At 48.3% G+C, this 26,716-nt stretch overlaps 2 protein-coding genes across 2 annotated transcripts; one reads left to right on the top strand and one right to left on the bottom strand.

The window, feature by feature from the left end:
• The first annotated feature begins 10,103 nt into the window (after positions 1-10,103).
• Positions 10,104-14,008, top strand: GUCA2B (guanylate cyclase activator 2B). Its single transcript, XM_007526129.3, has 3 exons — positions 10,104-10,217; positions 11,428-11,626; positions 13,723-14,008. Exons 1-3 carry the CDS (start codon positions 10,140-10,142, stop codon positions 13,782-13,784), a joined length of 339 nt encoding a protein of 112 aa, XP_007526191.2. The 5' UTR covers positions 10,104-10,139; the 3' UTR covers positions 13,785-14,008.
• Positions 14,009-17,521: 3,513 nt separating this feature from the next.
• Positions 17,522-20,093, bottom strand: GUCA2A (guanylate cyclase activator 2A). The gene is made up of 3 exons (XM_007526108.2): positions 19,998-20,093; positions 18,199-18,394; positions 17,522-17,741 (listed from the first exon to the last, which is right to left on the bottom strand). Exons 1-3 carry the CDS (start codon positions 20,070-20,072, stop codon positions 17,677-17,679), a joined length of 336 nt encoding a protein of 111 aa, XP_007526170.1. The 5' UTR covers positions 20,073-20,093; the 3' UTR covers positions 17,522-17,676.
• Between the last annotated feature and the right edge of the window lie 6,623 nt (positions 20,094-26,716).

Below are 26,716 nucleotides of genomic sequence, written 5' to 3'. Positions count from 1 at the left end.
AGAAAGCAAGGACATGCCACGAATGCCAATGATTCCCCTCACACCCGCAAGCAGGGGGATGCAATTATGGCAAATTCTGCTTACAGTTCAGATTCAATATTTGGAAGGGATAATCCTAAAATAAGAGATTGCCTGATTTCTCTCCCTCAGCCCATGAATGGTTCATTAGCTCTTATTTGACATTTGATGGCTGAGTCTGATTGGCTTTATTGTGGAGTTGGACTTTCAGAAGTCCCCAAGACAGAGCAATCAAGTTCCACAATGATCCCCCAACTACAGATTTGAAAACATACGTGGCAGCTGTGCCTTGGACTGAAATCCTGTGAATGCTGCAGGGATTGTGTGTTTCATCCCCACTTAATGAAACTCAGTCCTACATAGCACAGGCAGGCCCCTGATTCAGTGCCTAGGACTTCCTGGGCAGCTCAGATTGGGTGCCACAGACAAGGAGCCCCCAGCATTGGCCATCAGTGACTGTGCTGGTGTCCTGAGCTGGCATGGGACTCCCTGGGCACTGGAATCTCTTGGGAATGTGAGGTGGAATGTCCTGCAGGGGGCAGAGACAGTATTCTCCCTTGCATCAAAAATAGAAATAGCAAGGCTGGGCAGTGGCACACCCAGCTGAGGGCAGACATCACCATGCTCAAGGACACAAGTTCAAGCTCCCAGTCTAGACCTGTAGGGGGCAAGCTTCACAAGCGGTGAAGCCGTGCTGCAGGTATCTCTGCTTTTCTCTCCCTCTCTCTTTCCCCTTCCTCTCTCAATTTCTCTCTGTCTTATCAGAACAAAAATTAAAAAGCAAAAGCCAGGAATGGGAGAGGTAGCAATCCTACAGTCATCAGTAGGAGTTTGGGAACCACAAAAGAAAGTAGGAAGGGCTGGGTGGGCCTCCAGGAAGAAGAGGCCTGACTTGGGAAGGGTATAGGAGAGGGAAGGGTGGCATCCTGGACATGAGGAGTCTCCCCTCAGGTTCCCCACTCCCTAAGGGCTCCACCACCACCTGTGCTTGCCGCTCTGTCCCCATGTTGCCACGCTGCATTGACCTTGTCTGTCCTCAGCAACCAGATGGGCCCACTGGGGACAGGGGCCATCTTATTCCTTTCCGGGTACCAGTGTACGTTTGTTTGCACATCACCATGTCACACGCTCATAGTCTGTTGTCCCTCCCTGCAGTAGCCAGTGTGTAGATACAGGAACCAATACCTGCCTCACTTTTTGAGAGACCAAGATTCCATAATCCAAGTACTTCTATGGGAATGTATTCATGGGGGTTGTAAAAAGGCCTCATTCTTTTTTTTTTATTATTCCCTTTTGTTGCCCTTGTTGTTTTATTGTTGTAGTTATTATTGTCGTTTTTGTTGGATAGGACAGAGAGAAATGGAGAGAGATGGGGGAAGAGAGAGGGGGGAGAGAAAGATAGACACCTACAGACCTGCTTCACCACTTGTGAAGTGACTCCCCTGCAGGTGGGGATCCTTAACGCTGACCCTTGGGCTTTGCGCCACCTGCGCTTAACCTGCTGTGCTATAGCCCGACTCCCCAAAAAAACCTCATCTTTTATTCAGCTGTCCTCCCTGAACCCTTAAGGAGACACAAGAGGCTCCATGCTGTAACAGCTGCTTTATAATCAACACTGGTCACACAGGCCAAGCACATAGTGCTTGTGAGGCCAGCTCTGCCACTTACAAACTGTGTGTCCTCAGACAAGTTAGCAACCCTCTCCGCACCCCTGTGTTCTCTGTAGAAGGTACCAGTTTTCTTTCTTTTTTAAAATTTTTATTGATTTATTGGTCACAGAAATTGAGAGAAAAGAGGGTGATAAAGAGGGAGAGACAAAGAGACAGCTGCAACACTGCCTCACTACTTGCAAAGCTTTCCCCCTGCAGGTGGGGGTGGGGGAGCTCAAGCCTGGGTCCTTGCCTGTTGTAACATGTGCACTCAAAGAGCTGTGCCACTACCCAGCCCCAAAGGCAAGAGTTTTCTACCAACGAGGGAGGGGTCCCTATGTTTATGCTCATAAAGCCCTTAGATCAGGGTCTGAAGCACCTGAAACACGTAGTGAACAACAGCTCACACTACTTGGCTCTCATTACATTTATTTTTTAACCTAGGTATTATTTCCATCTCACCAGCAAAACAATTGGCCCTTATAGAAGTGAATGATTTGCCTGGGGCTTTGATAGAATGGTCGCTCAACTCCACTTGACTTCAAAGCTATGGTATCCAGATGGCTGTTAGAGGGGGAGGAGGAAGAGCTGAGAAGGGAGAACATTCTGACCTGGTGGCCATGATCTGGATGTCTTCCTAGGTCCTCTGTCAGTCAGTCCCCAGCTTCCAGGCAGCTGCACTCATGCCCTCAGCAACCTTGCCTGGGTCTGGTCTCCTCTCTACACTCTGAGCTTCCCCACCCAGGGCTCCAGTGTCACACAGGAACCTGTGCTACTCAGTCACTCCCCAAAGGCAAGTGCCAGGACGTCCTTTCCAACATCCAGCTTGCTCATCTGCACTCACTGACACACACAGAGACACAAACACAATCTCAGAGGTCTAGGAAGTGGTACCGTGACTAGAGTGCTGGATTTGCAAGCACAAGGTTCCAAGTTTGATCCCTGGCATCTCATGTATTTGAGCGTTGCTGGTGAGACAGTATCAGTCTTTGGGAACCAAATGTTTGTTTGTCTATCTGTCTGTCTTTGTAGCCCTTCTACTTCCTCAGGTTGCCTTTTGCTCCCTCCAGAGTCCTGTTTCAGGGGCTATCCCATCTGTAACAAGGGTCCCTTTCCTTCTCTTCCCCATTCCAGAAGTATTGTTCACCTTAGCATCCTCTACTGAGACCACAGGACCCTGGCATCAGCCAGCAAGGAATTTTACCTAAAAATCTCATGAATTTCTCTCTCACCTCCAGTTGCTGGGGTTCAGTGAGGGCACTATGAATCCACGGCTCCTGGTGCCCCCCCTTTTTTTTTCATTTTACTGGACAGGACAGAGAGGAATTGAGAAAGGGAGAGGGTGGTAAAGGAGAGAGAAAGGTAGACACCAGCAGATGTTTCACTATTCGTGAACCGGACACCCTGAAGGTAGGGAGTGGGGGCTCGAATCTGAATCCTTGAGCATAGTACTCTGTGCTCCTAGCCAATTGCATTTCTCTACCAAGCATTTGCCTCCCCCAAGAATAAGTGGTGATTCAGCCTGGAGGAGGAACGGAGAATACAGACATGGGGTCAGAAATGTTTTCCATTGTTCCTCAAATCAGAATAGAATGGCCTATTCTCCAATTTATTCTCCTGTTGCCTCAAAATCACACAGATTCCTGAGGAATTAGTCTTCCTCCACATGTAGTATTCACTAGACACCACTAGAGGGCAGCCCTCATTCACTTATTTGTATTTAAACACATTCCCCAGTCTCCAGTCCAAGACTGCAGAGAACATACAGGAGTCTATACAGAGTCTTCCAGACTAGCTCTGTTATTGTGCTGGACCCAATATGCGGATACATCTTTAAATTTGTCATCTCTCCCTTTTATCATTTAGTTTAAAATGAGAATTAAGGGCCAGAAAGAACGTGCAATGGTTTATGCAACTGATTTTCATGCCTGAGGTTCAATCTTGGGCACCACCATAAGCCACAGATATTATTAGTAATAATAATAACAATAATGTCATTAGTCTAATCATTTCTACTCCACATATAAGTAAAGTCATATGATGTTTGTCCTTCACCTCAAGTTTCATCCATTTTGTCTTTTTTTTTTTTCATCTTGTCTTCTTTTAATCTTACCCCAATCAGGTTTTCATTCCCTACTTTCCTGAAATCACTTTTGCCAGGGTCACCACAAGCTTCCATGTTGCCAAATTCAGGGTAGTTCTTGGTCTTCACCTTACCCAAACTAACCAGGGTGTTTGACCCAGATAAACACATTCATACTTCTGAACTACTTTCTGCATTTATCTTTTGAGGGCACAACTCTCATTTTGGTCTCTACCTGCTACTGCTTCTATGTCTGCTTTTCAGAGTTTCCCTGTTCTGAGTAACCCCAAATGCCACAGTGCCCTGTTACAGATGTCTTGGAACTTCTCCTGCTACCCAGCCATTCCTTCAACCCAACTTCTTCAGGGGTCTAAGTATCACAAGGACCCTGATGACCACATGTGTGTGACCCACATCTCTATCTGCAGTTGATGCCAAATAGGTATCTCAGACTTAGCATTTGGAAACCAAATTCTTTGATACACCAGGGAATAAACTCAAGGCCTCGAATATGCAAAATTCCATCACTAAGTGAGCTCCCCAGCCCTTTTCATTCCTGTTTTATCTCTTTGAGAGCAACAGAGTGAGAGGAGGAAAAGAGCAGATAAAGAGAAATGAAAAGGGACAGTAGACAGAGAAGAAGCCACATTCCCCTAGTGGCCTCCATGACTCTCCCAATTCAGGGCCATTCACACAGCAAGTAAGATATGAGCTGTCTCACACACCCTCAAGCCAAACACTTGACACCTTCACCTGACCTGTTTATTTTTATTTCCCATCTTATAAATGGCAGCACTATTTGATTTGACATCATCTTAAGAGTTGTCTTGGCTTCCTATATTTATTTGTCCTTCATACCCACAGGAAGAGAAAATTCCGTGGATTCTGATTAAAACAAACCTATAGACTCCAGCCCCTGACCTTGTTCCCTCTTTTGTCCAGGCCACCAGGCCTGCTACATATTAAGTGGTTTTATGTGCTCTATTGATAACTACATCCCCTGTGCTTAGAATAGTGCTTGACACATAACAGAACATTAGCAAAATTGGCTAATTTAATCAATCAATATGTGATGAAATTGTCAGATGGCTTAGAGTTTGCTACACAAATGACACAGGAAGTTTCCATTTCTCAATTTAAAATGGTTTCATAACTATGAAAACAATAACAATCACCATTTTTAATGCCTCTGATGTGCCAGGCTCCTGGAGAGAAGATGCTTGATGAAATGAACGAGACTCAGAGAAGCAGGAAATTGCCCAAAATCTAGTGGTTGGCAGGATAAACATTCAAATCACATTTATTAATTCAATTCACCAAGTGTTTGTTGACCACCAGTTATGTGCCAGGTATCGTTTCAGGGAGAGCAAAATAGATGAATCCTTTCCTCTAATAAAGCTTATATTATAGGAGTTGTAAAGGTATGTTTTGAATTTGCCAAGTAAGAGAAAGAAAGGCATTAACCCTGACTACCATATCTGGGGTCTTAGCAAATGGGTAAGTGGTAGTAATATCAGTTATAAAGAAAACACTAAGGAAGCGGCTAAATGAATCCAGCACTGAGGGGAAGTGAGTGGGCAGGCTATGGCGTGGATGGGATGTTAGCAAAATAAAAGTCCCTAAGACTAAAGCATATCACCAATGGGGTGACTATAGGCAGAGGGAAGTGATTCAGTACTTAACCCTGGAGCTCCTGGATCATTTTGAGATCTAGAGAAAAGCCAAGAAGAGGTATAGCCAGAGAAGGAACTCAGCAAGAAGAGCACATTCGGGCCAGGTGGTGGCGCACCTGGTTGAGTGCACATGTTACAGTGCACAAGGACCCAGGTTTGAGCCTCCAGTCCCCACCTGCAGGGGGAAAGCTTTTTGAGTGGTGAAGCAGGGCTGCAGGTGTCTCTCTATCTCTCTTCCTCTCTGTCTCCCCTTCCCAACTTCTGGCTGTTTCTATCCAAAAAATAAAGGTTAAAATAAATTTTTTAAAAAAAAAGAGCACATTCTTCTCATGGATTCTGGGGTCTGGGCTCTGGCACCACATATGACAGAGGTGCTCTGGTGTCTCTAACTACACAGATAAATAAGAAAATAAATAAATAAATAAACCTTTCAAAAGGAGAAGGAGAAGAAGGGATAGAGGAGACAGTGAAGCAGTAATGTACCGGAAGTTCATGCCTGAGCAACAAAGTTTCTTTCCTTCTTTCTCTCTTTCCTTCTTTCTTTCTTTTTATCCCTATTTTATGGTATAGGACAGGGAGAAATTGAAAGAGGAGAAAGAGGGAGAGAGAAAGACCTGCAGACCTGTTTCACTGCTTGTGAAGCATTTCCACAAAGTCTCCATGTTCAGACCCTGATACTGCTACAGCATATAAGTATCCTCTCTCTAGGCAGGCTGGGAGTGTGGGTCGACCTGTCAACGCCCATGTTCAGCGGGGAAGCAAGTACAGAAGCCAGACCTTCCACCTTCTGCACCCCATAGTGACCCTGGGTCCATGCTCCCAGAGGGATAAAGAATAGGAAAGCTTTCAGGGGAGGGGATGGGATACGGAGTTCTGGTAATGGGAATTGTACTCCTCTTATCCTATGGTTTTTGTCGGTGTTTCCTTTTTATAAATAAAAAGTTTTAAAAAGTATTCTCTCTCTTTATTTGTAATTTCCATTAGAATGAATGAATGAATGAGACAAAGAGAAAGATGGAGGAATGAAGTTGGCAGAAAATCTAAAGTACATGTATCCCAGGAGCCGAATTGAGAATGCGCTTTATTTCAAGAAAGCCAGTACCGCTGAGGAAACGGCAGAGTCACAGACTCTGGGGTATCATAAGGTACCATAGCACAGGGTGGGAAATCATTATGGAGAGAAGAGCAGCTTGAGCACACAGCCAAGTCAGCTCTGCCCCTGCCCTGTCCATGTTTGAGGCATCCACCAGAGACCAGAGTCCAGCTTGCTGTGACAGTCACTTCCCATGTCCCTGAAGAAGGGAGTGACCTGAGAAATGTCAGTGTGTGTGGGTTGGACAGGGGTGACAGCAGGGTTGGCATATGTAACCAAGCTGGATTTGATGGATGGAGGGTCATTCATGAAGAGAATAAGAGGGGCTGGGTTGAAATGAGAAATTGCGTCACATTGGGCAGATAGGGAAGTCATACCTTATTCCCCAGGGAAAGAGTAGCTTGTGGTAGGTGGTGGCTGGAGGGGCTTTGAGGCAAAGGAAGAAAGGAGATTATGGCCACAGGGACCTCCATACCCTACAGGTTGGCTCCTTGTCCCAGGAGCTGAGCCTACTCTGGTAAGAAGAGCCTTGTGGCAGCCTCAAAAACTGGAAACTGGCCACCTTTAATAAATGAGACCCTGAACCACAGAGGTGGTATACCTTGCTTAGTCCTGCAGTGTGTCACATGCTGTTCTGAGTAGACAACGCAGCATGAAGTGCAGGCTGCAGAGAACTAAGACGGGAACGTTTCTAGGTGTGGGTTCAGAGATGGGGCTTGCTGGAAGGGCTGCAAGGAGCAGGGTCTTAAAGAAGTGGGAACCCACACCGACTACACGTCCCTCTGAAGGGACTGCAGGACTGTGGAGAGGACTCCTCTGGGATGGACCTGCTCATTTTCTCCTCAAAAACTTTCTTCCTCACTGGGGCTGAGGAATGTCCTGCCCTGCCAAGGCAACCACAGGCAGGACTCAAAATTCAACAAATCTAGGAATTTTTTTCATGAGAAGATTAAGTGCTAATTTTTACTTTGATAATTTTGTGTGGTCTACAAATGATAGTATAAATATCTAAATGACCCTTGGGGGGGGGAAGAGAAAGAAGGCTCCTCACCCCTGTCATACACTGTGAAGTTGTCAATTATTTTTCCACATACTGATGAAGAAACGGCTCAGAGAAGCTAAGTAACATATCCAGGGGCCCACAGTTGAGAAGCACCAGAGTCTGAGTTTGAATCCAGATCTTGTTTCCAAGGCTTGTGCCCATTTTTATATGAACACCATCAGCTGAGTAGAAGAGAGACTGCTGGATGGTTCAGGAAGTAACTCAGTGGATAAAGCATTGAACTCTCAGGCATGAGGTCCTAAGTTCAGTCCCTGGCAACACATATACCAGAGTAATGTCTGGTTCTCTCTCTCCTCCTATATTTCTCATTAATAAATAAATAAAATATTAAAAGAAGAGAGAGACTGTTAGAGAGAAAACCTATGCTGTTGTTGTAGCTGTGTTGTTGGCATGACACTTGAGCTTGCTGGGCCCTGGGCTGCCCGCCTGTAAAATGGATATGATCATGACTGTTCCTCTCTTACAGACTCAAATAAAATTACATCCATAAAATAGCTTTGTGCCCAGCACACAGTGAATAAAAGAAAAACAAGAGCCACTCTGCAGGTGACAAAACACCAACATGTCCATTAATCTTGACATACTCTACAGAGTCTAAAGGTCAAAGTCTGAATTCAGTGCAAGATGGAGGAAATGTCAAAGTTCACTGAAGCTTTTTTTTTCCCCTCCAGGGTTATTGCTGGGCTCTGTGCCTGCACCATGAATCCACTGCTCCTGGAGGCCATTTCTTCCCCCTTTTTGTTGCCCTTGTTGTAGCCTCTCTGTGGTTATTATTACTGCCACTGTTGATATTGTTCGTTGTTGGACAGGACAGAGAGAAACAGAGAGAGGAGGGGAAGACAGAGAGGGGGAGAGAAAGATAGACACCTGCAGACCCGCTTCACCGCCTGCAAAGCGACTCCCCTGCAGGTGAGGAGCCGGGGCTCGAACCGGGATCCCTACGCCGGTCCCTGCGCTTTGCGCCACATGCGCCTAACCCACTGCGCCACCACCCGACCCCCTCACTGAAGTTTTTATGCATTTCAGCACCAAGTTAAAAGAAGAGGAGAAGAAAGGGGGATGGGGAAGGGGGAAGAGCAGGAGTCCGGTTGGTGGTGCATATATATTACCAAAGGTAAGGACCAGGGTTTGAGCCCCACTCCCCACCTGCAGAGGGTCCACTTCAATGAGGCAGGTCTGCAGATATCTTTCTCTCTCCCCCACCACCCTTTGTCGCTTTCTCTCTGTCCTATCTAGTAAACATTAGGAAAAAAAGGGGGGCAGGGAATGGCCGCCACGAGCATGAGAGTCTTTCCACATAACCATCATGCTGTCTCCCATTGTAGCTGTCTAGGTTTCTTTCAGTGGCAGGCATGGCTGCCTACCACATGCCAGAGCCAAGCTCTGGCCAGGGCATTGTTTATAGCCTCTCAGGCTGACAAGTGATGATAGCACCTTAATGGGCATTTCTTTCCTTTTCCCAACCCAGCCTTGAACCATGTGGGATTTGGCCTCTTGTACTCCTTTACTTTCATTCTCATAAAAAGGAGGAGGGGGAGGAGGAGGAGAACCACCATGGGGCCAGGATTTTTTTTTTTTTTAATTTCTTCATTGGGGGATTAATGGTTTATAGTCAACAGTAGTTTATACATGTGTAACATTTCTCAGTTTTCCATATTTCCATTCAATCCCCACTAAATCCTCCTCTGCCATCATGTTCCAGGACCTGAACCCTCACCCACCCCCACTCCAGAGTCTTACTTTGGTGCAGTCCACCAAACCCAGTCCAAGTTCTGCTTTGTGTTCTCCCTTCTGTTCTTATTTCTCAACTTCTGTCTATGATTGAGATCATCCCATATTCTTCCTTCTCTTTCTGGCTGATCTCACTTAACATGATTGGAGGCCAGGATTTAACTAACCTGGTAGAGTACACACTTGGCCATGTATGAAGACCCAGTCTCGACACAGGAACACTGTAGCACCACGTAAAGAGGAAGCTTTGCAGGTGGTGGAGCAGAGCTGTGTTCTCTCTCTCTCCATCCCCCCTTCCCTCCCTCCCTGTGTTCCCTCTCTCCCTCTATCTTAAAATAAAATTAAATATAATCTACTATGAGTGGAGGAATCATGCAGGAGTGAAAAAAAAAAGGGACAAAAAGCAAAACAAAAATATGAATCTCTTCTCTGCCACTGACTAGCTCCATGACGTGGGGCCAGACACTTCACCCCTTGAGCTTTATTTTCTTTGTCTGTGAAATGAGTCTTCCCCTCATTCCACTCACAAGGAAAGTGCATGAGCAAAGGAAAGTGCTGTGGCCCAAAGCCCCCCCACAACTGGCACCCATCAGGATCAATAACAGACAGTATTATTTTCCCATGCGTGTTGGGCCTCCCAGCCCAAACCCTCAGCCTGGGAACAGACTCAGGCTTGTCAAAAAGACAGTCAGTTGTCAACCCCACCCCAATTGGCCTGTTAATGAGTGACCAGGGCACTGGGAACAGCTATAAAGAGCTGCTAGCTGGAGAGGCAGGTGGAAGCCAGGTGGACAGCAGAGGTGGGGTGCAGAGTGAGGTGGGCTGCAGCATGGTGTCAGAGTTCCTGTCGAAGGTGGCTGTGGTCCTCCTGGTGCTGGTGTACAGCACACAATCCGTCTACATCCAGGTGAGTCTCCCCTAGCCAGCCTGTCCTTTGCCCAAAGTACCCCACAGTAGAAGACTGGGATTGAGAAGGGGCCTGGGAAACCATGGGGCAATGGGAGCCACAGGGCACAGACTCAGCCCAACAGCAATCATGATGTGGGGACCAAAACAGCTGGTAGGTAGGGCAACTGGAATGCTGATGCTGATCCTGAAGGTGGTGGCTTTCATAACAATAATAAACTGCTGTGATCCAGCACCGCTCTCAAAAGTTGCTTCTCAGCAGAGACTGTGTAGGATAAGACACAGGACTTGACCTTGAGGAGCAGCTCTCAAGGGCAAGGGTGGGAGAGCCACTCTACGCCCGGCAGCTCCAGTCACCAGTGCATAAGACTGAGTGAGTGCAGGTTTCCCTCAGGTCGCTCTTACATTAACACTGCAGGCAGGGCAGGACGTGCAGCCCCAGGGAAGGCTGCTCCAGGCACAGGCATAGCAAGTGCAAATACTGCAGGCAAGACAGCAGGGGGAACACATGAGGCCCTGGTTCCAGGGCTGCCCCCCCCCACCCCCGTGGAAGATGCTATGGTCACAGAGCAGCTTCTGAACTGTCTCTTTCTCTTGCTCTCTGTCTCTCTGAATGACAAAGTGACCTGGAGCAGTGAGATCATGCACGCTTAAGCCTTGAACACACACACACACACGGTTTGGGTGCATGTGAGGCTGGGAGGAGTCCTGGACTTGGGGCCTGCCTGAGTCAGGACAGAATGCCAGTGGCCTTGGCTGTCACATGCTAGACTACAGGCAGGGGCACCTTAGGAAGGAGCAAGAGGGGCCATGAGGCTGGCAGTGGAGAATCCAACCTCCCCTGCCCCCTGCAGTTCTGCCTCACAGCCTGACCAGCTTGGGGCTACTGCCATTTTACCACACCTGCTCAGGGAAGATCCCTCAATTGTCAAATTGGTGGCCCTGGGTACCAGGCACCCACAGGGAGTGAAACACAACTGTCCCCATTAGTGGGGTGCAACTCAGTGGGAAGAGACAGGAGTGGGTCAGTGAGAGGTAGGATTTGAATCAGGTCTGCAGGTCTCCAAAATCCAGGCCTTGCACCACTGTGTTCATAACCTCAGCTATAGGTTCACGGGGGTCTGTGAGGAAGCAGGGGCTAGGGGGTGGAGTGTGGGACGCACCTACCCGTGATTGATACTCCACCTTGGTGTTACTCCCTCCTCTCCCAGTACCAAGGCTTCCAGGTTCGCCTGGAGTCAGTGAAGAAGCTTGATGACCTGGAGGGGATGTGGGTGCCCAGTCACCACCCACAGGTGAACCTACAGGACCAGAGCCTCCTGCCCTCCATGTGCCACCACCCAGCCCTGCCACTAGACCTCCAGCCCATCTGCAAGTCCCATGATGCTGCCAGCATCTTCCAAGCCCTGAGTGAGTGTCCCTCCCTCCACAAGTGCTTCTTGCCCTTGGTACTGTCTCCTGGAACCCCAGTCACCCCTGCTCCTTGCTTCTCCACCAGCCCCATCCTGTTGTTTCTATTAAGCAACACCACCAGTGGCTGAGGACAAGGGGATGTATAACTTCCAGCCCCAGCCACCACCTGGGACACTGGAGGCAAGACACGCCAAGGGCCCCTGCTATCCCTCAAAGCTGGGATGCAGGCCAGGGGAGGGACCCGGGAACATGATGTACTACAGGAGGGTGTGGGGAAGCACAGTGGTTACAGAGAGATAAGAAACTTCACATCTGGGGTGGCATGAGTGTTTTAACATTTTTTTATTTGTAATGAGTAGTGGGTTACAGGATTGTAAGATTATAGTTTCACACCACACCCACCACCAAAGTTTTGTGTCCTCATGCTCCCACTGACCAGATATAATCCACCATAGTTCTCACAAGTCTTAGAAACAGTCTGCTTGCTTCTATTTTGCTTTTGTTTCTTTTTAAGTTCATGTGTATCCTATCTCTAGATTCCACATATGAGTGAAACAATTCAGTAGTTGACAAGACTTTTGAAAGACTCCAAGAAGAGGTGACAGCTAAGCTGAAATGAGTGGGGTGTGGCAGAGATGGTCAGAGGAAAGCAGCCATTAGCTAGTGTTACTTACTAAGGACCAGGCTTTGTACCTTTCCCTTTGCCTGTGTTCTGTCCTCATGCCAACTTGCTGACAGTGCTCAGCAGAACGGAAAACTCTGCAAAGAGGGTTGAAGTGATCCACCCAGACACCTCTAGGAAGAGAGAACCCAAGCCACTCACTCGCTTTTCAAATTTATTTTATTTTTTTATATTTATTTTCTCTTTTGTTGCCCTTGTTTTTTTATTGTTGCTGTAGTTATTATTGTTGTTGTCATTGATGTCATCATTGTTGGATAGGACAGAGAGAAATGGAGAGAAGAGGGGAAGACAGAGAGTGGGAGAGAAAGACAGATACCTGTAGACCTGCTTCACCACCTGTGAAGCGACTCCCCTGCAGGTGGGGAGCCGGGGGCTTGAACCAGGATCCTTATGCCAATCCTTGTGCTTTGCGCCACATGCGCTTAACCTGCTGCGCTGCTGCCTGGCCCCCAATTTATTTTAGTTTTTAAATTTTCTTTCTTTAAGATTTATGTATTTATTATTGGATAGAGACAGAGAGAAATTGAGAGGGGAGGGGTAAAGAGACAGAGAGACACCTACAGCCCTGCTTCACCACTTGTGAAGCTTTCCCTTGCAGGTGGGGACCAGGGGCTTGAACCTGGGACCTTGTTCACTGTAATGTGTGCACTTAACCAGGTACACCACCACCTGGCCCCTTTTAAATTTATTTTTAATTGCTGCTAGTGTTACCTCTGGGGCTTGGTGCCTGCTTCATTGGCCATTTCTTTTCCTTTTTATTTGATAGGACAGAGAGAAATGAAGAAAGAGAGAGAGAGAGAGAGAGAGTAATAAAGAAAAACAGAGACCTGCAGCACTACTACACCACTCATGAAGCTTCTCCCCAGGGGCTTGAACCTGGGTCCTCAAGTATGGTATTGTGTATGTTCAATTGGGTGTACCTCTATCTGGCCCCCACTCACTTCTTTTGTTAAAATTGTTTTTTTATGAGAACACCAGAACATCTCTCTGGCATATGCAACACTGGGGATGGAACCCACAACTTCATGCCTACCAGTCCAGGACTCTAGCCACCACACAACCCTCCAGACCACATCCCAAGCACTTATAAAGTATCGTGTTTCTTTAAGAAAATGTTATCTAATAATGAGGGGGGAGAGAGAGAGAGAGAGAGGAGGGAGATCACGAGAGTATTACTCTGGCACACTCAGTGCCAGAATCAAACTCAGACCCTCATTCTTACAAGACAGGCACTCTACCTCCTGTACCACTTCCAGGGCAGCTAATGTGCCATGCTATTAGTCTGCAAGAAAGATGCTGAGGCCTCTGTCAGGCCATGCTAGTGGGTCTTCTCTGGCTGCCTAAGCAGTGGCTCCCAGGGCCACAGAGGTGGCAGATCTGGATTCAACTGACCAACTCTCTCCCCTGCTAGGGACCATCGCCAGCGATGACTGTGAGCTGTGTGTGAATGTTGCCTGCACTGGCTGCTTCTGAGATGGCTCTGGGTGCCAAGCCCACCCTGGTTACCTCCACCCCCTAGTTTGCTGCCTTCACAGCCTCCCCTCCTATCCAGACTCCGGAGGACCTGGACACAGAAGTCATTGCCATGTTTCTGGGGCCCAGGTGGTTGAACTTGGCACAGAGCCCGTGGGTGAGGGGTGAGAAGAGAGTCTGGTCCTGAGGGGAGGCTGCTGCTGAATAAAGATTCTCCACCAACAGTCCTGGGTCCTTTCATTCATTCCTGGAACCATGGGCAGGACTGACAAGGAAGCTCACCAGGATGCAGACAAAGGTGAGAATGGCAATTCCTCTGGTTCCCAGTCCCCGAGGAGTTGATTCTCTAAGCCCTATATCACAGAAGAGGGAGCGAAGTTTCATATAGGGATAATCTCCCAAGACCACAGATCTAAGAAACAAAGAGTGACCTGGACCATCCACCCCTCAAGCTGAGCTCAAGGCCTGGCCAGCAGCAACCTGTGCTCTACTGGGGCTGACAGAAGGAAGTGGAGGAGAAGGGAAAGAGGCATCCACACTAGATGGAGCTTCAAGCAGGTGGAGCAGAAGCAAATGTGGTACCTTCTCCTCATGCCCATGGTCAATGTTGAATGGTCCTGATTCTGCCAAAGGAGATGGTCCTTGGCCCCCATCCTTACCTTCCTGGGCTCCCTTTCTCCTCAGGCTCCTGGAACCCATTGGTCAGTTCCTGATAGAAGCTCCACTCTCCTCTCTCCATCCTAGTGGCCCCAAGTTCATTTATTTATTTGATAAGACAGGGAGAAATTGAGAGAGGAAGAGAAAAGAGAGAGGGAGAGAAAAGAGACCCCTGCAGCACTGCTTCACCACTCATGAAGCTTCCCCCTGCAGGTGGGGTCTGGGGGTCTGAATGCAGGCTTGCACATTAGGTAACATGTGTGCTCAACCAAGCCTGCCACTGCACGGCCCCCTGAGAAATGTTAATAAGAACAACAGCAGTGTTCTCTGAGCAGTTATTGTACCCTGAGCCAGAAAAGGACGAGAACTTGAACTCCCTTTTAATAGCCCATAACCTGCCAGTCAAGATAAAGAACTTTGGCCAACTTTTTCCCTTGAAGCCAAGTCAAGAAATTCCCAAAGTGGAGAGCTGGGGCAGTAAGGAACTCCCACTACCACAAGCAGGATGTTGAAGAAAGTATCTGAACACCTGCTAGCCACTGCCCTCCCACCTGGGCTGAGTACGACCATCTCTAGCTGGTGGGCTTGGGCTGCTCACTGACACCAGCTGTTCCTAATCAGCGGACTTAGTCTGACCACCTGTCTCTCTCTGACTGGATGAATTAATTTAGGATGGACTGAATGAAGCCAGCTGTGTCCACGTGCCCCTGACTCTCAATCCCATCGCACAGGCTCCTCTCACAGAGCCAGCAAGTGCACCTGCTGCCTGAGCTGACTTCCTCCCAGTAAAACCGTGTCTGGGAATTCTGTGGTCTCTTGCCAGTTTCCATAGCATGAGAACTTATAAACAGGAGGTATGACAAATCTAGATGAGATTCTGAACCCAGTGTATATATTCACGCATGGAGTCCTCACAACAGTTTAATGAAGCAAGTGCTCTTATTACTGCTATCTCCACCCTGCCAGGAGCAGAGAGACAACTAATTAGTCCAGAATCACAAGTTCAGTGGAGTGGCAAAGGTTTCCTCTTCCCAAAACACTGGGACAGAGTTCACCCTCTAAACTACCTAGGAGTAGGGCCTTTCTACATTGTCGGCTCCTCTCCAGCTTCGATCCACACAGAAGAGGACAACCAAGTACAAAGGAGTAGTGGCCTCTACATTCATTTCACCCAGGAACCTGGTGAACTCCCCTAGATCAGCTGTCCCTCTCAACCACCTAGTTCTGCTCAACCCTGCAGTCTCCCAGCTGTGTAAACCACCCAGTCTCAGTCTCAGCACTAGGCCACAAGCACCAGAGCTCCAACACCAGCTACCCCTCTTCCACAGACAGGGTTGGCTCTGCACCCTAGCAGTACCTCCTGGTCCTCTTTAGTCTCATGCTCTTCCTTCTGTCGTCACTCAAGGTGGGGCCTTCTTGCCCTGCATGCTGTAGGCTCTCCCAGACCACTCTGCTAAAGGAACCCACTGAGCTGCTATAACAGTGCCTCTTACCCATCTACAGCTCCCTAGTGCCACCTCTCAAGCCCAAGCTGAGCCCATGCACCATCTGGCCCCCCTTTCCACTGTTCTCTTTGACTATGTTTAGTTTTCCTTCCCTAACAAAGAAGCAGTGAAGGGAGGTAACTGCTAGTGACAGTACCTACTACATGCAAACAAGAGGCAGAACTGTCTGCACAGAAATAAAATCAACAGCAACAGCATTGTGGACAAAGTCCTCACCATAGTCTGGCAGGACTCTAAAAACCTCTTCTGTACTATCTCAATTAATCTTTACTCAACCCTACAAAGAAGGGACTAATATCATCTCCATGTTACAGACAAGGCCCTAAACTGTCCTAGGGCTTTGGGCCTTCTTCATCTCTCCATCTGCACCCACTCCAGTCCCTGCAGTGCCCTGTCACTTCCTCCTTCCACATTGGCTTTGAAATTCCATCCATGCTGAAGAACTAAAACAAACACTCACATCACTCCTCCCTTCATAAAAACTTCCCTGACCTGAAAACACTTCACCCTCTGCATCCTGAGTCCCAGGGAATGTCTCCTGAATCACATTATGGCACTTCCCCTCCATCGCTCACCCCCAAGACCCTGGCTGCCACTGCTTTCCTTGTTCCCATTTGTTTTGTGACCTCATCCCATACCACACCCCTGTCAGAACAATTCCCAACTTTCATTGTATTTACCATGTATTGAGTTCAGTTATGTCTGCAGGTAGCCTGAACTTCAGCTAGCCTGGCTACCAGTTTTACAAGGAGAGTGTTAGGCACAGAGAGAGGGACTTTCCTAATATCACACAGTATGTGGAAAGATCTGGTGCTCACAAGGCCAAGGAACTGCAGGGTCCACAGGGCTGCTACTGCATGGTTCTTGCTTTTCTCTGCCTTATATTGTAGCTTCGTACTGTCATCCATGACATGGTGGACCTCCCCTAGCCTTTAACCTACAAGGTGGATAGAACTGTGCAAGGGATTGTGAGTGATCAAAGCACTCGGGGAGCACCAAGGAGTGAATGGGAGCCATTTCTACTAGGTCTAGGAAAAGTTTCTGATGCAAAGCCATGAGAGAAAGCCTTGGCGCCTGAGTAGTTTACCCTGGCAGGAGTGTGGCATGAAGAAGGAGAAGTAATGTGGAGAGCTGTGAGTTGGGATGTGAGCCCTGGCAAGAGGACAAGAGCCAGCGCTGGCATGCTCAGTGAGACCCACTTCCTGAGGCACAGGAATACTTTAGAGCTTGGGGCCAGCCCCAAAGTCAGTCAGGAGTCTGAGCTGGACATTCAAACCAGCACAGACTCTTGAGCTCACCTGTGACTTAGTGACTCCAGGAGATGGGAAAGCAAAACAGGCACACCCCATTGGTGGCCTGGAGAACCAGGGCCCTCGGTGTCAATGCGGTGTCTATGCGTGGTGGCAGCCCCAGGGAGTTTGGTAGCTTAGCAGGGTGGGTGGGGTCCTTGCACTGAGCACACAAATCCCTGAGCTTGCTAGGGAAGGGTTAAGTCATCCATAAAACTGGATGAGTAGACTGGATGGAGGAAAGAAGGAGTGAAAGCAATGTCCAGAGTACTCTGGAATCGGTTTATTAGCTGAACTTTGGAGTGCATCTTGGGAAGCACCCAGCAGCTCAGAAAAGGTTAACTGCTGGGTTTTCCCCCACGTAGTTCTCTTCTTGCTCCTCCATGTCTGGGCAGGGCTCATCCTTTGGGGCAAAGCAGGAGGCAGTGGGCACCAGCCAGCCTAGCAGCCTGCACAGGCAGCGAAGGCACAGATTTCACAAGTGCTTGGGTCTTCTGCGATGGTTGCTGGACAAGAGAGAAGGGATTCCAAGAAGTCAGCTTCCTCTTCCCAAAACCCTCTCCCTCCCCTGGCCAGAGCCCGGACTTCTGACAGTCAGTCCCAGGAGAAACCCAAACCTGTACTCTTTGACTGGGCTTTCAGCCCCAAATCAGGACATTTATCTGAAGCTAGCCAAGCAAGTGCAGATTCTATGCAGAAAGGTGCTACAGCTAAGATCAAACTGACTAGGATGTGAACACAATGCCACCAACGCACCAGTCAAATCTTCCTAAAGTCAACTTCACCCGTTTCAATTTAGAACCAATCACAGCCTAGGGTTTAACATATCCACCAATCATAGAAGAGCACCCTAGTCTTACCAAGCAAAGCCCCTGAGACTCACCAATCAGAGAACACCTCATCATCAAGTACCACCAATCAGAGAATTCCCAAATCCTCCCAATCAGAGAGGAAGCAGCTCACCCAGTCTCTTGAGGATCTCCGGGGCATTGGTCTCTTTGCACAGTGACAGGAGTTCTTTGGGGAACTGTGGGTTCTTACAGAGGGCGGGAACCAGGGTTCCAGCAAACTTCTTGCGATTCCACATGCCGGGCACCTGAGGCTCCTGAAGCTCCTTGAGCTTCTTCACAGACTCCAAGGGAAAGGAGAACTCTCCATCCTTTTATCAGACAAGACCAGACTGTGAGGCCAGACTGCACCCGGCTCTCTGCGGACTGCTGCCCCCAGGACATACCCTAAAGATGTCCCCAGTGGCACACAGGCAGTGCCTGTGGCATGTGGGAGCCAGACGCTACACTGCAAGACAGTATGAGGCAGTCAGCTCTCAGAACTTGGCAGCCAGACCTTGGGCTGGAATCCTCGTTTTGCTCTGAGGTTATTTCAGTCTGAGAGCTTAAGTTTTGTGTTATGTGTGAGCAATGGGGGACATACATAAGAAATGTGGGTGGGGAGACGGTGGCAGAGAACCCCTCAGTGCTCAACAAGTTGCAGATATGGTGCTGGTGTTTTTTTTTTTTTTTTCCCCAGTTGTCACCAGGATTACTGCTGGGACCCAGTTCCTGCAGAAGGAATCCATCACTTAAGGAGTTTTTGTTTTTTTCCCTTCAGAGAGAAGTTGAGAGGAAAAGGGGAGGTAGGGGGAGAGAGAGACTGAGAGAGAGAACAGAGAAAAATTAAGAGGTGGGGCAAGATAGGGAGGGAGCATGGAAGGGAGGGAAAGAGAGAGAGAGAGAGGAAGAAGAAGGAGGAGGAGAAGAAGGAAGAGGAAATGGAGGGAGCTTTTCCCCTGAAGGAACATGAACATGGGTCCTCATGCATGGTAACATGAGGTCTTAAGTGGGTGCCCCACCGCCTAGCCCCGATTGTAGTTGTTATCAGCAGGGCTTCACTACTCTGAGCTGACTTTTTCAGATAAAGAGAAAGACAGAGGGAGTGAGGAAGAAGACACCACAGCACCAAAGCTTCCCCCAGTGCTGTGGGGACTGGTTTGAAACCTGAATTTGTCACACACATGGCAAAGCAGGCACCCTTCCAAGGTGCTATCTTGCCGGCCCCAATGTGCTGATTCTAAAGGAGAATCAAAGCTGGGACCAGGACTCAGGCACCCTGTTTCCACGTGGCCATGCCCAGGCTGTCATGTCTGACTGAGCGCAGTGCCAGCTCATCACCTGGCTGACAGTTCCAACCTGCAACCTGTTTAATGTTTGAGAAGCAATAAAAGGTTTTCCAGGACTTGGCTGGGACAGACTGGGACCCCAGGATGGATGGCATCTGCACTGTGGGTACACCCAACTGTCAGGACCTCCACTTGTCCAGGTGATTCTTGGAACCCAGGCTGGTGGTCTGGCTGAGCACATGACTGAGGAGTGATGTTGGAATTTGAATCCAGCTCCTACAATTCCCAGCCATGTGCTTATGGCCAATTACAGAACCTCACTGGGGCTCGGTTTTCTACCCCTTGCACAGGGGACTATGCATCCCTTTCAGGATGATGATGGAACCCCAGTGAGATAGTGCAGGAGTCTGGCCCTTGGTGAGCCCTCAGACATTGGTCATTTTTCTACTCTACCTGGGGGTTTCTCCTCCAGGTGTGAAGGGTAAGGGGTCCAGAGCAGGACTAAGAAGGGGTTCCCTGAGGAAGAGCAAAACTCTATGAAAACCTTTCCTCACTCCAGACTCAAGAAGGGAATGTCCCATCAGGAGACAGGCCATGGGTGCTGGGGGTAGAGAGATGGTTGGACCAGAGTAGTGACAGGACTTACCTGCACGGTGACTCCATCTGCCAGAGAAGCCCAGGCCCCAAGGAGGCACAGCGAGCATAGCAAGAAAGTGTTCATGGCAGCACTGCTGAGAGAGAGGAGTGGCTGGCACTGGGTTTCAGGGGGGAATGGCAGGACTTTAAAGGGGGCAAGGTTACTGAGTAACCCAGGGGCCTCTGTCAGTGCCTCATCTGCTCACCTGTCAAGTGAAGCCAAATCAGATAAGGTGCAGGACAACCGTGAAAGATAAGGACTTCTTCCTGGAGTGTGTGTGTGTGGGGGGGGCTGGCAGAACTCCAGCCCCTCCCGGGGCACCCACTTTGACCCATAGTTGGGCTTGGTCTTGAGTGTATTCAGCAACCACACAGCCTCTAACAGCTGCCTTGGAACTGTGGTGCTAGGGCAGGGTGTGCATACAGCCAGCCCTTGGGGAAGTCTGGACACTGAAAGTGCAGTGATTGGATGGGGGTTGAGGAGTAGGACTAGAAAGGCCACCTCCCCCACCCCTGACACATATACCAATCCCAGGGGCAGGGAAGTTCAGGAACTCATTCCAAAGGAGGCTGGGCCTGCCTCTACGCCAGAATGGGTGACAATTTCCTTAAAAAAGGGACTAGGGATCAAAGGCCATTTCTTGCAGAGGATGCTACATTTGGGACATCCAGAAGGTGAGATGGACCTGGAGTATTCAGGGGAATGCAAGTGATTCCATGATGGGTTGGGGAGAAGTGTTTTCAAATGATGAGAGATAAGACTTCAGACCAAGGCAGGTGCTGGTTTGACTTTGAGGAAGGACTTGGCTCTGGCTTCCCGTCTTACCTACTACCAATTCAGCATGTGTGGGGCAGAGTCAAGATGGCTGCATGAAGACAGCACCTAGGTTGACTCTCCTCAAGAAGTCTCTTCAGATCCTGGTATCTCTGCATGAAAGTGGGATTTCCAGAGCAGTAGGAGAGAAATTACAGAGGAGGGGACAAAGAGAAACCCATAGTGGGGAATTACAACCTGTTTATGAATTGGCAAAAGGGTGCTATTAAGGACAAAGGAGAGCCAAGTGGTGAGTCTCCCATTGCACCTCCACACCCATCCCTCAGACCAGAGGTGGCTTATTTGGGAAGCAGGAGCAACCAGAGAGAAGGAGGCCCCCTGTGGACTCAAATTTCTCAGTTTCCAGGACTGAACCTTTTATCAGAATGCAGGAGGGTCTATGTGACCTTGTTTGACTGGATCTGAACTACAGATAGTCCCAAGCTAGACTGAACTTCCTCCCCCTTGTGTGTGTGTCTCTGTGTATGTGTGTACATACACACTAAATATGTGCATGTGCTAAGGTGTGTATATATACACTGCAGGGAATGTGTGTGTGTATGTGTGTATGTGTGCAGTTGCCTCTTTCATGTTAATTTTTAAAATTTAAGTAAAGAATAAAAAGGTGTGTGTGTGTGTGTACTCTGATTACACGTGTGGACGTTACATGCAATCTATTAATGGGGTGCCCTCTGCTAGCAGAGAGCAGGATGAGCTTGTGTGCAGGGAGGTTGGGGGTGGGGTGAAGGTATGCTACAACTGTGGAGTCTGAGTTAAAAGGGAGACTGGAGATGTATGCACTTAAGCACAGAATTTATTGCATTTGGATGGAAGTGAGCAGCAGGTACAGAGCAGGAGTGTGGCTATGGTTGAGATTGGGGCTGGAATTGGGTTTGGCTAGAGTTAACGTCATTATGATAGGCCTTTAGGTTGTCATTGGGCATGGAATGAAGTTTGGACAAAATGAAGTAGCAGGCCAAGTTAAGATTCAAGCTAAGGTTTGGGTCAGGACATCCAATGGGGGTTTTCCAGCTTTGGGCTTGGACTGGGTTGGGGGGCATGCAGCTAGGACTGGGGGTGTGGGCTGTGGATATTGTAACTGTCATGGAAGTTGGTTTGGGATGAACTTAGGGTTCCTTGGTAGAGAGTTGTGGTTGGAACTGAGTCTGTACTTGAAATTGAAGATGTGGTTAGAAGATGCTGGTCATTACAAGATACAAGCATTTTAAGGCCAGGTGGTGGTGCACCTGGTTGAGCACACACTTTACCATGTGTCAGAAACAGGTTTATGCCCCCGTCCCCACCTTCAGGGAGGAAGCTTCACAAGCATTGAAAAGCAGGTCTGCAGGTATCTCTATCTCTCTCCCTCTCTGTCTCCTCCTCCTCTATCAGTTTCTCTCTGTCTCTTTCCAATAAACAAACAAACAAATAAAATATATTCAAAATGCAAGAATTTTGAACTGAGAGGGGATGAGAAAAGGCTAGGTGATCTAGCTCTGAGCTTTGGGATTCCTGTTACTTTTGAGAGGAAAATGTTTCAATAGGAAAATTATCTGTGTTCAGCATAAACAGCAATTTTCTTACACACACACACACACACACACACGCACACACACACAATCACATGAGTTAGGATTTGATCTCATGTTAACGGGGAGGCTTAAGTAGGCTAAAGGATCCTGGGATCTAGTTCACTTTGATTTTTCAGATTTTTTTTCCTCAAAGATGCAGATATCTCAGGAATTCCTGAATCCTCTTGCTCACGGAAGCACCCTGGTCAGGGTTTACCTGGTACCAGGAAGGGCTGGACCAGAGGAGGATTGTAAGTGATGTAGCTTAACATTGCAGGAAAGAGGAAATGGTTCCCAGCTGTCAGCCCTACAGGCCCTACCCTACCCAACCCCATCTCTGGTGTCTCCCTTGGGAAATGTGAGCAACGCCCCTTCCCTTGCCTCCTTACTTCCCTGAACCAGCTGAGGGTTCAAGTGTGAATTCAGCTCCTTCTATGTTGAACTGACGCATGCTAGATCTTCTGGTCCTCCTGGAACCCCAGGTTTCCTGACCTTTAGAGCCAAAGCTAAATCCCAAAGAATTGTCCCTGTGTACCCACACATACCTCAGCATTACTTACAGGTGGACCTAGGGGTATTTGGGGTTCTCAGTCTGTACTGCGGGGAGTGGGAGGGCTCATGAGTGGTGGAACAATGCTGTGAGTATCTCTTTTCCTCTCTTTCCCACTTTATTTCTCTTTGTATCATTAAATCAAAAAAAGAAAAAATGCCCACAAGAAGTGGTGGTGTTAGTGTGTGAGCACAAAGCCCAAGTGATAACCCTGGTGGTGAGAGAGAAAGGGGATAGGGGAGGAAAGAAAAATAAATAACTGTAGAGGGACCAGGAGATAGTGCAGCTTAACTGAGGCCCTAGAGATCCCAGGTTCAATCCCCAGCATCACCATATAGCACAACTGAGCAGTGCTCTTATCTCTCTCTTTCATTCTCTCTCTCTTTTTTAAATTTTTTTATTTTATTTATTTATTTATTGGGTAGAGACAGCCAGAAATCAAGACGGAATGGGGGGGGGGGAGAGAGAGCAGCAGCACTGCTTCACCACTTGAGAAGCTTTCCCCCTACAAGTGGAGACCAGGGGGGAGAACCCAGGTCCTTGTGCATTTTAACACGTGTGCTCAACCAGGTACACCACCACCACCCAGCCTCTCTATCTCTCTCTCCCACCCCCTTCCATCCCTCCCTCTGTCTCATGAAAGCAAATATATAAATCCTAAAAATAACTATAAAACTCCATTTTGTAGATGAGTAATCTGATGCTTAGAAGTCCAGTTAGATTAAGAAACCACAACTTTCCTAAGGATGCTTACAGGTGCTATGAACATATAGTACTATTGGTAGTGCACTGCACAGGGCTGCCTGGCCAATGGAGAAGGTGAGTATGGACACAAACATGAGACATCTCAGCCAGACAAATGCATAATCAGATTCACTGCAACCAGGAGGACTCCTGGGTGTGTGGGGGCGGCCACATAGCTATCAATATCATAACAGAGCCCATCTTCACAAGTGCCCAAGAAAAGAGCTTAAATTTCTACTCTGTCCATATCCTGCACCATCTCCTGAAGCCCAGATTCCCAGCTTTAAGGAAGGGAAGAATGAAGAAGCAAGCAGCCAATGAGTCAGACCCTGTGAGGTAGGTCGATGACATCCATTTTACAAGAGAGGAAATTGAGGCTCTGAGAAGAGTACGTCAGAGCTCACCTAGGAGGTGGGTGACTGATTAGAATCTGAACCTTCTTGGCTTGAATCCAAGCCCATGCTGAGCAGAATGCTCCTCCCACCTGCCCTTGGGCCCGGGGATATAATGGCTGCTTCCCTTGAAGCTCAGGCCAGCTGGGAACTGGGCAGAGAGTTGGTCAGGTTGTTTGCTCAGTAGCAGGCTCTTGCACCCCGTGGCTTGGCCAGGAAGAGGTGGGCAAAGCGCTCCATTCACCATCTGCTTCCCCTAGGGGTGGGGGTAGGGTCAGGTGGAGGGAGAGACATCAGCTGCCTCCCCCACTCCCACCCCCACCCCAGTTTGTTCCAGGCCATGGGCACTGGGACAGCCCCCAACACCAAAGACTTTCCAGGAGGGAGAGAGACAGCTAGAATGCCCACCACATGCCCCAGAGCCCAGAAGACAGCAAGAACAGAGGATAGGGCATGGACTCACCGGGCTCCATGGGGAACATGCAGAGATAGGGGCCTTCCAGGCCAGGTCTGAGGGCACTGGCCAGATGAGGTGCTGTTTCAAGCACAGCTCTCATGGGTAGGAAGACTTCAGCCATGTCGAGCAAAGGCAGAGCAAGCTGGTGCAAGAGCGAGGAGGAGGGACTGCAGTAGAGTGTGCTGTGACAAACTGTTAGAGAAGACACATTTCTGGTTCAGGCGGTGGCGCACCTGCTTCAGCGCTCACATTACAGTGTTCAAGGACACATGTTCCAGGCCCTGGTCCCCACATGCAGGGGGAAAAGCTTCATGAGTGGTGAAGCAGGGCTCTGTCTCTCCCCTCCCCTCTAATTTCTCTCTGTCTCTATCCAGTAATATATAAATAAAAAGATTTTTTTTAAAAGACACAATTTTATAGTTTTTTTTTCTTACTGCTTCACCACTCATGGGACTTGAACCCAGGTCCTTGAACATAGTAATATTTACTTTCAATCAAGTGTGCCACCACCTGCCTCCTAAGGTAAATAAATAAATTTGTTTACTTGTTTTTTGCATATGAGAGAGCTTCATGTAAGGCACAGAGAAAGAGACAAGCTAGAGCAGCACTACACTGCTACGAATAGTGCTGGGCATCTAAGAGGAGGATTTAAACTCTAGGCCCGGGGTCGAAAGATGACTTGCACAGTGCTCCTGCAGGAGAGCTTGGTTTCAAGACCTGACACCACATGAGAGCACCAGGAACATTACTCATGGGGGATGGAGGGAGGATCTCCGTGAATGGTAGACTGGTGCTATGGTCTGTGTCTCTTTGTCATTCCATTCTTGGAAGAAAAATGAAGGAGCTGTGGCTTAGTGGGAAAAGTATTGGACTCTCAGGCATGAGTTCTGTGTTCAGTTCCTGGCATCACATGTGCCAGAGTGATGCTCTGGTTGGCCCCTCTGTCTCATTACTCAATTTTTTAAAATGAAGTGAAGAACAAAAGAACTGGGGGGGGGGGGGCGGGCAGCAGTGCACCAGCTTAAGCACACGTAGTATGAAGTGTAAGGAACACGCAAGGATTCTGGTTCAAGCCTCTGGCTTCCCACCTATAGGGGTGGGAGTGGGTCACTTCACAAGTGGTGAAGCAGGTCTGCAGGTGTCTATCTCCTCCTCCCCTCTCAATTTCTCTCTATCATATATATTGTACATGCACAGGGCCCTAGAATCATTCCCTGTCACTACACAAAAAATAATAATTAACAAACAAATACTAAGCTAAAGGAATCTGCTCCTAACTTGGTGATAGTGGGAAGCGATGTCAGAGCAGGGGAAGAACTTTGGTTTAGACAGACATAGCAGTTGGTGTTGAGAACAGACTGTTTGGATATGGCAGTCTCCCTAATCCAGGAGAGAAGAGCTGCATTCTGCCCCTGGCTGTGCTCTGAGAGGATCAGGGGTAGACTGAAAAAATGAGGTGGTTGGAGAACAACTGGTCTTGATAATGTGGCAACAGAAAGCCTGTGGAAGAAGAGAGAGGGAGGGAGGTAGGAAGATTAATACTTGGGACCAAAGATTTGCATAGCTACATTGACAGTTTGTGCTCTCATCAGTACTTAAGAGGCAAGGCTCTCTCCATTGTTACTGGTCATTTCTATCAGGAACAACACAATGGACCCCTTTGTGGACCCCCATAGGACCTTGCCCTCAACATGGATCAACGATGGTAGAGAATGTTCCATCCTCTGAAGGGAGGCTGGACAATATACTCTATGCTACATCTGAGGAAGATGGGTCGATACTGGGCAGCATGGAATGTTCCTACTCATGACCACAGAATGTGAGCTAAGATCTAGATGGATGCAGAGGTCACACAGGCTCCTAAGCTAATTATGAGCCCCAGATCACATCAAATCGATGGGGGTAACAGTCAACAATATTTATACCCCTTTCTCATATTAGGGAGCTACTGTCTTCCCTCATCCAGCTTTCTGGTCCTTTCCCAGCCATGACATCATCTCCCCAGACAATAACTTGGATCCCCCTGCATATCAGATTTCAGGCTCAGGCTCAGGCAAAAAACAAATAAACAAACAAAAAACACTAGTATAGCTACAGGCCCTTTGAAATATAACTAAAATATGCCTACTAGCTATATACAAAATAGAGGACCCCCCCCCCAACATTTCATCTGCACTATTCCAGCCTTTAGGTCCATGATT

This window comes from Erinaceus europaeus, chromosome 13, assembly GCF_950295315.1.
Source record: "Erinaceus europaeus chromosome 13, mEriEur2.1, whole genome shotgun sequence".
NCBI classification, from domain to species: Eukaryota; Metazoa; Chordata; class Mammalia; order Eulipotyphla; family Erinaceidae; genus Erinaceus; species Erinaceus europaeus.
Note: the sequence above shows the minus strand (reverse complement) of the source record. Positions and strands in the feature narration are given on the sequence as shown.

Coding starts and splice junctions, on each gene's coding strand:
- GUCA2B (XM_007526129.3), top strand. CDS start 10,140: ATGGTGTCAGAGTTCCTGTCGAAGGTGGCTGTGGTCCTCCTGGTGCTG. Junction 10,218..11,427: donor CACAATCCGTCTACATCCAG/GTGAGTCTCCCC, acceptor CTCCTCTCCCAG/TACCAAGGCTTCCAGGTTCG. Junction 11,627..13,722: donor CAGCATCTTCCAAGCCCTGA/GTGAGTGTCCCT, acceptor CTCCCCTGCTAG/GGACCATCGCCAGCGATGAC.
- GUCA2A (XM_007526108.2), bottom strand. CDS start 20,072: ATGAACACTTTCTTGCTATGCTCGCTGTGCCTCCTTGGGGCCTGGGCT. Junction 18,395..19,997: donor CAGATGGAGTCACCGTGCAG/GTAAGTCCTGTC, acceptor GTCTGATAAAAG/GATGGAGAGTTCTCCTTTCC. Junction 17,742..18,198: donor GGAGATCCTCAAGAGACTGG/GTGAGCTGCTTC, acceptor TCTCTTGTCCAG/CAACCATCGCAGAAGACCCA.